Source organism: Phacochoerus africanus, chromosome 4 (assembly GCF_016906955.1).
Source record: "Phacochoerus africanus isolate WHEZ1 chromosome 4, ROS_Pafr_v1, whole genome shotgun sequence".
NCBI classification, from domain to species: Eukaryota; Metazoa; Chordata; class Mammalia; order Artiodactyla; family Suidae; genus Phacochoerus; species Phacochoerus africanus.
In genome coordinates, this window is record NC_062547.1 from 135,153,102 (window position 1) to 135,163,755 (window position 10,654).

At 44.9% G+C, this 10,654-nt stretch overlaps 2 protein-coding genes across 5 annotated transcripts; one reads left to right on the forward strand and one right to left on the reverse strand.

Annotated features, from left to right (window-relative positions):
* Nucleotides 1–3,587: 3,587 nt before the first annotated feature.
* On the reverse strand, nucleotides 3,588–8,874 carry GDF9 (growth differentiation factor 9). Of its 2 annotated transcripts, none has more exons than XM_047778608.1 (3): nucleotides 8,567–8,874; nucleotides 6,551–6,996; nucleotides 3,588–4,934 (listed from the first exon to the last, which is right to left on the reverse strand). In XM_047778608.1, the coding sequence occupies exons 2-3, from the start codon at nucleotides 6,945–6,947 to the stop codon at nucleotides 3,997–3,999; spliced, it is 1,335 nt and encodes a 444-aa protein (XP_047634564.1). In that variant the 5' UTR covers nucleotides 6,948–6,996; nucleotides 8,567–8,874; the 3' UTR covers nucleotides 3,588–3,996. The 2 variants fall into 2 exon arrangements, with proteins under 2 accessions (XP_047634564.1, XP_047634562.1); XM_047778606.1 differs by having other exon boundaries at nucleotides 8,216–8,874.
* Nucleotides 8,875–10,427, forward strand: LOC125126330 (cytochrome b-c1 complex subunit 8). 3 transcript variants are annotated; one of them, XM_047778610.1, is made up of 3 exons: nucleotides 8,875–9,004; nucleotides 9,146–9,313; nucleotides 9,960–10,427. In XM_047778610.1, exons 2-3 carry the CDS (start codon nucleotides 9,160–9,162, stop codon nucleotides 10,052–10,054), a joined length of 249 nt encoding a protein of 82 aa, XP_047634566.1. In that variant the 5' UTR covers nucleotides 8,875–9,004; nucleotides 9,146–9,159; the 3' UTR covers nucleotides 10,055–10,427. The 3 variants fall into 3 exon arrangements, with proteins under 3 accessions (XP_047634566.1, XP_047634565.1, XP_047634567.1); XM_047778609.1 differs by having other exon boundaries at nucleotides 8,911–9,022; XM_047778611.1 differs by having other exon boundaries at nucleotides 8,946–9,027.
* The last annotated feature ends 227 nt before the right edge of the window (nucleotides 10,428–10,654 follow it).

Here is a 10,654-nt window from a genome sequence, read left to right on the forward strand (position 1 = left end):
CTGTACAAGTTCTATTATGCAATAAGCTAGGACAAAGAAATACTATCAGGCCATCTATAAAATCCTATTCTTTAAATGGATATTCAAACAGTCCTAGTCTTATTGACTCATCAGGGCCTTTTCCAAAAACTGACCAGTAAATATGGTGTTTGGAAAAGATGACTCCATCAGGAAGTAATTAACCACATCCAGAGAACTACTTGGCTTGTCATTTATGGTAAAGGATGAAGTGTTTGAATCTCCTGGTTGTGTTTATTTTCCCTTGTGTTTAGAGAACAAGAGTACAAGAGTATTCTGGTTCATACATTATCAACCCATTCAATCTCTATACTTAAGAAATGTTTTGGGACTCACATCCCCAGTATTCTAAAGAGTATTTTAAATGTTTTAATTTCACTTATTTTATACAAGCCCTCCAAGGTTGTAAATTAAAATTGACTAAAAATTTTGATATAAACCAGCTTTTGTCTGATCATTTTTCTTTTATCACTTATGTGGCCATGAATACTTCCTCCCTACCTTACAAAAGAGCAACTTAATCTTTCCCACAGACTCAACTGAATTCTAAACCCAGTTGAGCGGCTGCAGCTCTTGAAGCCGATTAGTAAAACACCAAGTATTCAACGTAACACAGGAGTTGATTTGAACTGATAAAGAGCAGGAAACTCAGAGCTGAAGGTGAGCCCAGCTTCTGACACAGCCCATTGTTCCTTAGCATAGTAACTAAGCCACTCGTCACATTAGGTGACCTTCTATCTCATCTGCACTAAATACCAAAGCTGAATGCATCTATTTAAGGGAGATGCAGCCTCATCCTTGAATTTCCAGATATAAATCACTCTTGTCCTTTCTCATCTATTTTCTCAAATGGCAGCTTTTGTAAGAGTAACCAAAGAAAAACAGGTTTCCTATGGAGGCCACAGTTGGAGGATTAGTACATCCTCCTCAATCGTGGTATATCCTATGAATGAAAGAGACTAGATTTACAAATAAAGCCTTAAGGGGGGAAGGGAAAAAGCCAAACTTAAGGTTCATGAAGATATGCTTAGCTTACTTAGCTATAGCATCAAAACACTATGCAGGGAGTTCCCATCGTGGCGCAGTGGTTAACAAATCCGACTAGGAACCACGAGGTTGCTGGTTCAATCCCTGGCCTTGCTCAGTGGGTTAAGGATCCGGCGTTGCCCTGACCTGTGGTGTAGGTAGCAGCTGAGGCTCAGATCCCTTGTTGCTGTGGCATAGGCCAGCGGCTACAGCTCCGATTAGATCCCTAGCCTGGGAACCTCCACATGCTGTGAGTGTGGCCCTAAAAAAAGTACAAAACACACATACACTCACAAAAAAACCACTATGCATAAGTGTTAAGTCAATTGTAGAACTTACCTGTACAACTATCTGCTCCTGATTTTGGCATTGACCCTAATGTTTAACTTCCGCCAAAACTAACCCATCACTTCTTTTTGAAACCTGATTACAGACCACATTCCATTCTCAGCAACAGAAAGAGGCCATGAAAAAAATAAAAACAAACAATAAAGCCAAACAAATTCTCCTATTTAAGGGGGAAAAAATGTCAGTGTAGTGTAATTGGGGAACTATGAGGAATACTTAAAGTTGATAGAGATTTCATGTGGGCCATTTGAAAACAGCCATGTTTAAGGGAGATTTACCTTCATATAAGCTCAGTTTTACTCCAGCACCAGCACTAGTACCCTGGCCTTCTTCACTCTAAGAAAGAAAGAGGATGACACAAAACCCTTGATAAACCACTTCTCTCACATTTACAGCCTCATTTACCTACGAAAAACAACTCCTTCAAGTTACCTAGGTTGGGAAAGTTATTTGCAAACTGGGCCACCTAAAACTTTTGTTTTCAGTCCCATTTTTCTGAAAAAGTATTTTTAGAGGAAAAAAAATCATGAGCAGATAATAGACCATTTATGACAGTATGTGCAGGTCTGTAAAGAGTACGCAACACCAGGAAACAAAAAAATAACAATTCCATTCTTCTGCAGCATCAAAAAAGAATATTTAGAAATATGTTTAACTAAAGGAGTTCTCTCGGTGCAGTGGTTTAAGGAGCTGGCATTGTCACTGCAGTGGCTTGGGTTCAACCCCTGGCCTGGGAACTTTAACACGCCTTGGACTCAGCCAAAAAAAAAAAAAATATACGAAATGAAACTTAACCATCAAATGCAAAACATCCTTGAAAACTACAAAACTTTCAAAAAATGAAAGAAGACCTAAATAAATGGGGAAAAAAAATCCCATGTTTGTGGATTTATGAATACTTAGCATTATTAAGCTGGCAATACACCCCAAACCAAACTATAGATTCAACAAAGTCTCTATCAAAATCCCAGCTGATGGAGTTCCCATCGTGGCGCAGTGGTTAACGAATCCGACTAGGAACCATGAGGTTGCTCAGTGGGTTAACGATCTGGCGTTGCCGTGAGCTGTGCTGTAGGTTGCAGACGCGGCTCGGATCCCGTGTTGCTGTGGCTCTGGTGTAGGCCGGTGGCTACAGCTCCGATTTGACCCTTAGCCTGGGAACCTCCATATGCCGTGGGAGCGGCCCAAGAAATAGCAAAAAGACAAAAAAAAAATCCCAGCTGACTTTTTTTTGCGCTTTTTAGGGCCACACCCATGGGCATATGGAGGTTCCCAGGCTAGGGGTCTAACCGAAGCTACAGCTGCCATCCTACGCCACAGCCACAGAAATGCCAGATCCAAGCCACGCTTGCAATCTATGCCACAGCTCACGGCAACACCAGATCCTTAACCTCTTGAGCTAGGCCAGGGACCAAATCCGAAACCTCATGGTTCCTAGTCGGATTCGTTTCCGCTGAGCCAGGATGGGAACTCCCCAGCTGACTCCTTTAGACACTAAGCACCAGCCAAGATTGTTTACAAGAATGAGAAGTACTTCTTGCATCTGAGTTACTTTTGCTTTGTAGATTAGGGCTTTACAAATTCTCAAACAGAAATCACTGCATCAGCCCCAACTGTGCCTCCAGCACTCCCTCAAGGCAGACTTATTGAAAACCCACATAAAAAAGCCCTCCTACCTAACAAGACCTGCTCTGTAATGACCTTGTCACCCCCAGCTTCATTTAGTGCTAACAGTGCTAAATCCACCTGGAAAAAAATCTGTGGAAGTGGAGGGATGGGAGCTGAGGGAAAGCCGCAAAAACCAACCAACCAAGAAACAACGTTTCTCGACCTCCTTCCAAAGAATCAGAGGCTTTAAATACACGGGGGAAAAAAATCCCTTTCCATCATCTTTAACTCTGCATTTTCTTGGGAAATTTTGCAAGGCTATTTCCTTTAAATGAATGGGACAAATGTTACTGCTTCATGTGAGCCAACTGATTTACACAAGCCATTGAAGGAGCAGAGTTAGTACTAATTACCAACATAAAGTTGCATACTCTCTAGGAACTCTCACTTGTCAGGATTTGGGCAGAGAAGTTAGCCTCTCTCACTCTCACAAAGGGCTCATGAGGCTAACTTTTAGACACACTCCCTCTCCCTCCCAAATGACCATTTAAAAGCAAATCTTTAATTAACACCACACACATGGAAAATTTAATGCCACTCACAGGAATTTATTTCTCCATTAAATAAGACTATAGCACTCTGAACTGTCTGTTTACAGCTGCCATTCTCATCAGGATTTACACTAATTAAGATTTTTCTTCTCACATCAAAAACGAGACCCCACAATAAGAAAAAAAAAAAAAAAGGGCCTAGGGAAAAAAAAACAAGTGCTCCAAATGAACATTTCATTTACATTTGCAAACAAGAAAGGCAGCAGTTATCCCTTCACACTGCGAGATGCCAGAGTGTGTTGTCTACACAGGCTCCTCCTCCCACAACACACACCGCATTACATTTAGAGATCAAACCCATGAAACTCTCCCGGAGGCACACCGATAGGTGCGAGGCGTACACTTTGCCCAAGAGGCTCCAGGTGTGAGTTCAGAGGAGCCTGTGTTAACGACACGTGCACTTTGTTGCTATCATGTCTTCGTATTCTTTATAAGCAATGGAGCCATCGGGCTCAATGGCCAAAACACTCAAAGGGCTGTACTTGGCAGGTACGCAGGATGGTCGCGGCACTGAGGAGTCGAGCTTCTCGTGGATGATGTTCTGCACCATGGTGTGAACCGGAGAGCCATACCGGTGCCCGACCGCCCGGGGACAGTCCCCTTTACAGTAGCGAGGGTTGTATTTGTGTGGGGCCACAATCCAGTTGTCCCACTTCAGCTGACTGAAGCTCAGTCTAAAGTCGTGGAGTTCACACTCGTTTTGGGGAAAAAGAAACTGTTTGAAGTATTCACTCAGATTGAATGAAGCTGGAACCAGAGGCTTCTTCAATTCAGAGCTGACAGTGTCCTGATCTCTCCGGTGACGAGAGGATCGTGCACCCTCAGACAGCCCTCTTTTCTGGTCAGGACCCTGTGAAGGCCTCCTTTTCCAGGGGAGGGAATACCACCTGTGATAGGCCTGTGTGCTTGTGTCGTTCAGATATAAAAGCAGTGAGGGGGCTGCCAGAAGAGTCATGTTACACGGACTTTCCTGTGCTGAAAGATGCTGGAGCTGGTCTTTCACACACGTAAAGTCGATGGACATGTGAATCTCTCTCTTGTTGGAGACCACTAGGGGCTGAAGGATGGCCGTCACATCAATCTCAATCCATTTATGTTTCTTTCGAAATGTGAATGGTGAGTTCAAGGTAAATGAGTATGGAGCTCTAGGCAGAGTCTTGTTAGAAAGCTCTGGTTCTTTTACCACCAGGCTGCACTCACATTTAACAGGGGAGGGAAAAGAAACGGAGTTGTTCCACGTGTATAACAAGACTGACTTGAGTAAATGTTCAACAGCAGTAACACGATCCAGGTTAAACCGCAGGTCCCCTGATGGAAGGGTTCCTGAGAAGAAAAAAAGAGAATCCACCGGTAATGCTCGAGACAAATCAAACAAAATCAAAAGTCAAACCAAGGAATTAGTTCCTCAGACTGTGCTTTGGCGAACCCTCTCTTTTCCCACTTCCTCAGGCCTCAAAAGTGGGGATGGGATGGAGGTTAAGAAAACGCAGGAAATCAGTACTGCAACGAAGTCCTAGCACTTACAGCTGGATACTTTATCACCAGAAATTCACAACAGCTTGGGTGGTGGTGAATTAAAACAGGAAATTGTTACACTCTGAAGTTTCAGAATTTTAATAATTTGCTCCAAACATAGAGAGGGCTGAAACAAACAAACAAAAACAAAACAAAACACCCAGAATTTTTCTCCTGCAGAGTCTTTAAAAAAACTATAATAAAGACGCCAGGCTTGTGAAGATCCCATCGAGGCTCAGTGGTTAACGAATCCAACTGGGAACCAAGAGGTGGCGGGTTCAATCCCTGGCCTTGCTCAGTGGGTTAAGGATCCAGCGCTGCCACGAGCTGTGGTGCAGGTCGCAGACGCAGCTCGGATCCGGTGTTGCTGTGGCTCTGGCGTAGGCTGTTGGCTACAGCTCCGATACTAGCCTGGGAACCTCCATATGGCCCGGGAGCGGCCCTAGAAAAGGCAAAGAGACAAAACAAACACCAGGCTTGTTAAGAAAACACTCTTAAGTCCTTACAACTGAATCAAAGAAGACTTAATTGTGTAAGTTGATTTAGAACACTTGAGATTGACAACAAATGGAGGTTCTAAACCTACTATGACAAAACAGGACTTTAAGGAAGGGGGATTTTAAATAGCTACAAACGAACGGCTGGGTTACAAAGGTTTTCAATTTCGGGTTAGTGAATACAGTTTTTTTTTTCCTTTTAATAGCGCTGCTCCCTTCTCACACTCACGTAGATCACTGATGAACACTTTGTTCTTCTAAGGATCGACTGTTCCACATGGGGACTTAAGCTTTCTCTTCACAGAAAGCAACAAACATGAGGAAAATATCCAATTTAATAAACAGACCAACAGTTGAGATTTTAGGCACATTTCCATGCCAGCATTTGCTAGAATAGGAAAAATAAGCAAATGGAAATCAAAATACCTCATTTCCAGTCTTGACTTGTGATCCTGGACAAGCCGCTCACCTCTGTCAGCACTTTCCCCAGCCTTTAGAGCCATTAAGTCTTTTTTTTTCTTTTATCAAGGCCACAGCGGCATATTGAAGTTCCCAGGCTAGGGGTGGAACTGGAGCTGCGTCTGTGACCTACAGTTCCGCAGCTCACAGTAATGCCGGATCCTTAACCCACTGAGTGGGGCCAGGGTTCAAACCCATATCCTCAGATACTAGATGGGTTCCTTACTGCCAAGCCACAACAGGAACTCCAAGTCTCTTCTAGCTCTAAAATTGCATCATATTAGCCCACCTTAACTCACGGGAGCATTGGGCAAAAACAACAAGATCAAGTACCGCATTTGCTTGTATTTGGATATTGAGTATCACAAAGTACAACACAAGTCAAGGAGCAAGGCCCAGCTTCTTTCAGCAATTGAAATGCAGACCCTTTGTCTCCCTCCACCCATTACGCCATATACTCCTACACACCTGTCACCTGGTCCCCAGGAGCCTGCTTATGCTGGGCACAGGGTGCGAAGAGCCGGACAGTGTTGTAGAGGTGACTTCTGTTGGCTTTAGGGATCCCCTCCTTGGTAGCATATGTTTTATACAGCCTCTTCATGTAGCGCAAAGCTCTGGAGTCTGGCTGCAGCCTGGGCAACCCCCCATGCCCATCATACAGAACCTTGAAGAGGGGGGAAGGGAGGCCAGATCTGTGTCTCTCATCTGGAGGCCGCAGCAAGGACCAAGGCTCAGCCTCAGATTCCAACGCAGCACTAGTTGCAAAGTGAGCTTCTCCTCTAGAAGCCTGAGAACCACAGCTAACAGGAAAACAGAACCAGGCAAAGCAGCAAAAACAAAGGAAGAATTTTCTGGGAAGCGCCATAGTTTGGAAGAACTAGCAGGGAACACATTTCCCCATACCAGTCTTCTTCCTAAAAGCCAGGAAGAGCAAAGGTTGGTTTCTTAAATAAATTTTAGGTGTGTGGGTGGGCTAGGTTCATTTCTGTAATCAGACCTCAAGGATGCCTAGCTGAAGATAATTTTTATCAGCTGTGTGTTGGCTATAACACCCTATTTATTCAATTTGTCCTAATTAGATACAGATTTACTTGGTTATTCAGCTTCGGTCTCCCCTTTCCCCTGAGATTTACTTAAACATCTCAAGTTGTTATACTAATCGACTAGCTGTGTAGCTGAAAGGCTAAGAGGAATTAAGGAATGACCTTAAAAACACCAATTTTCTTGTGAGAGATTAGGATTCTTAAAACGTTTCTTAGGTGCTTGCTGAAATTCCCATGGCATGCGGAAAAGCTAATTTATTATTCATGATGATACGCAGATCTGTTGGTATGCAATTTATGGTATTAGGTTTACTCTTTTCATTCTCACCACCTCTCCGCTTCCAGGTGCTTAGAATAATTATTTACTGCATGTTACTTCGGAGGGTGAAAGTCACAACTGGCACTGAAATTCCAGAGAGCAGAGAACTGTTAAGTTCCCTAGTTCTGAAAAGGAGCTTAGGAAGGATGTGTAATTGGAAGACTGCAACATGCTTTAAAAAGTAGGAGGTCACCTTTAATCCTGACTCATTTTAAAATATAGTATCTTGATGTCTTTACTTTCCACATTTATCTATACATACTTTTAGTTGAAAGGTTGATATTTTCAGGTGCTGGAAAATCAAAGTTTTATTTTTCATCAATCGTCCAGAAGGTGGGAGAATTTTCTAGGGTATTTGTGTTTTCATCTGTTTAAAGTATGTTCTTGCCTCTGGTCTGAGATTAGGTTAGAGATAATGTTTTAGAGAAAGAAGACAAGGCTGCACCTTGAATAGCTGAGTACACTCAAGGTACAAGATAAAGAAGCCGTCTATTCAGTACCTAGGCTGATAAAACCGAGGTATATCTGTAAATTTTAAGTTTATCGCCTGTTCAGCCTCCCTGGCCCTTGGTTAGGAAGGGTTATAAAACACATCCAAACTGCTGAAAACGAGCTTGGTCTTAAATGACATATGACCAGCAATTTCGTGTACGGAACATTCACAGATACGCTGCATCAAATGAAAAAGTCAGTCAGCTGTACAGGGCGGCAGTAGCCGCCTTAAGTAGAAAGCATTTTCCAAACAAAAGCAAAAACAAAAAACGGCATCACCTGCAACATTCCTGCCTCCCTTCCTTGGAAATGAAATGAATTGTGGGTCACGTGACATCCCGCTCTAGGCTGAACTCTGTCGGGGTGGGGGAGCGGGGGCTATGGAGGTCGCCTCTTGCCACCACTAACAGCAGTTCATCAGTTGCTGGACAATTATTTGAGGTCTCCCGTGGCTGAGTTTAAGGAAACGTTTTTACTCTTTCTCGGGAAAACCTACACCCTACCAGTGGAATATAATCCAGATTGCCAAGAGAAGCCCCAGATTCGTGTCCCTGATTCGTGCCCTGGAGTCTCGAAGGGTCTGGACATAAACGAGCCCCGATCCTGCTACAGAACAAGACCGTGTAAAACCTCGCGTCAGGTGCAAGGCGGCTGGACTTCCTCCGACCTCAGGCGCGCTCTCCACCGCGCGATGACGCCGGGCCCTAAGCGCGCTGCCAGCGCGGCGCTTGAGGTCGGCGGGCCCCTTGCTCTCCAACTCTTAGTCCGCTCGTTTCCGGCCGCTTCTTGCGTCTTCCGGGAGAGGTGAGGCCGGAGGAAAACCTTGAGCCACGCCGGAGCTCCAGCGCCCGCTCAGCCGTGCTCTGCCCGAACTCCGGGCAGGCGCCGTCCATCACACGTCACTTGAAGGGGGTACTTAACTCCCACACTGGGAGCAATGGCGCCTTCCCCTGGAGAACGCCGGGAATGGGTCCTCCCGGAAGTGACCTCACCGCCTCCTTGCGCAGTGCCCGATCCTACCGGAAGTGGCAGGCGGAAGCCGATGAATCCCGTGCTGTGGAGGGCGAGGTGACCTCGGTTTGGAGAGTAGGGTCCGGTTGCTCGGTCTCGGTCGCCCCGGGAGGGGTCAGGAGCTTTGGGGAGGGCCTCGGGTTGGGGACGGCGCATCCGGAGCCTGAACCCAGCGCTTGTCCTCTTCCCGTCTTGCAGGCGCAGGTGCGATCATGGGTCGCGAGTTTGGGCATCTGACGCGGATGCGCCATGTGATCACCTACAGCTTGTCGCCCTTCGAGCAGCGCGCCTTCCCGCACTACTTCACCAAGGGCATCCCCAATGTGCTGCGCCGCACTCGGGCGTGCATCCTTCGTGTTGCGCCGCGTGAGTGTCCTGGCTGGGCGGCGGGGGGGGGGGCTGGACTCCTAGTCACAGTGGGAACTGCGGGTCCCCTCAGTGCTCTGCTACGAGTAGGCACTCTGCAGCTCTCTATACACACGTTTTCTCGTTGAATATTCCTGAAGGCCCTTGAACTGGTCATATCATCGTTCCCATCTTCCAGATGACAGGGGTGAGTCACATAGAACTTAAATGACTGGTCCAAGGTCACTTGGGACGCCAACGTCTTCCTCTGAGGTCACCTTTACCCACTTTTTCCTTAGCTAATAGGATAGTTTTTTATTAAGGGTGCAGCTAATAGGATAGTTGCACATATTTGTGACTTTGCTGCCCATAGAAATATATTTCAAAATGGTTAAATGATAAAGTTCATGTTACGTGAATTTTATCTCAGTTATCTCAGAGTATTTTAAAAAGTGCAACAGGGAAGGGATAGGCACATTTTCCTGGGCAAACCCTTTTTACACACCTGCAAAATGGGTGTGTAATGTAACCTTTCTTGATCATCTGTTTTAAGAGTGTTTTCTTAGAAATTACAGGCAGGAAATCAGAATATACTGTGAGTCATAAGAGAGGACTGGGACCCATGTGTCTTATATGTGTTTTCTGCTTACTCTTATTCTTTTTATAGCATTTGTAGCGTTTTATCTTGTCTACACATGGGGAACCCAGGAGTTCGAGAAATCGAAGAGGAAGAATCCAGCTGCCTATGAAAATGACAAATGACCAACTCATCAGGATGATGGTTCCTTGTCTCTGAAAGACCCATCTCTGGGAGAAGAGTCCACATTGTAGTGTCTTGAAGACACAATAAACTTTCTATGGGCTGCACTGTTACGATTTTGCGTTTTTGTGAGCATAATCCTTGGATGTGACTGGTAATTTTCAAGTTCATGAATTCTTCTCCCAGCATGAGTCCTGAACCATTTTGGCTAGTGTAAGTTTGGTGAAGGAGTGTGGCTCACCTTTGTTCTGTAATCCACAAGAATGTAGCTGCAGCTACTCCTGTACTTGACCTGTTGTGAATAACACAGACTACAGCGAATGTTGGCTTTCTGCCCTCTGCTCCCATGACAATAAAATCTCCTAACTATTGTAATTATTGTGTGTCAGGTATTCTTCTTGGCCCTCTACATGAATAAGCTCTTTTAAACCTCAACTACCTTTGTTTTTTGTTTTTTATTCACAAATACTTTTGAAGTATTACTGTTAAACTCCTCTTGCAGATGAGGACACAGGCACAGAGAGGTGAAGTGATTTGCCCACAATTGTCTAGGTTGTGAATGGTAGAGACTGGCCCTGAAGTTTGTGGAGTGTTTTTTGTTT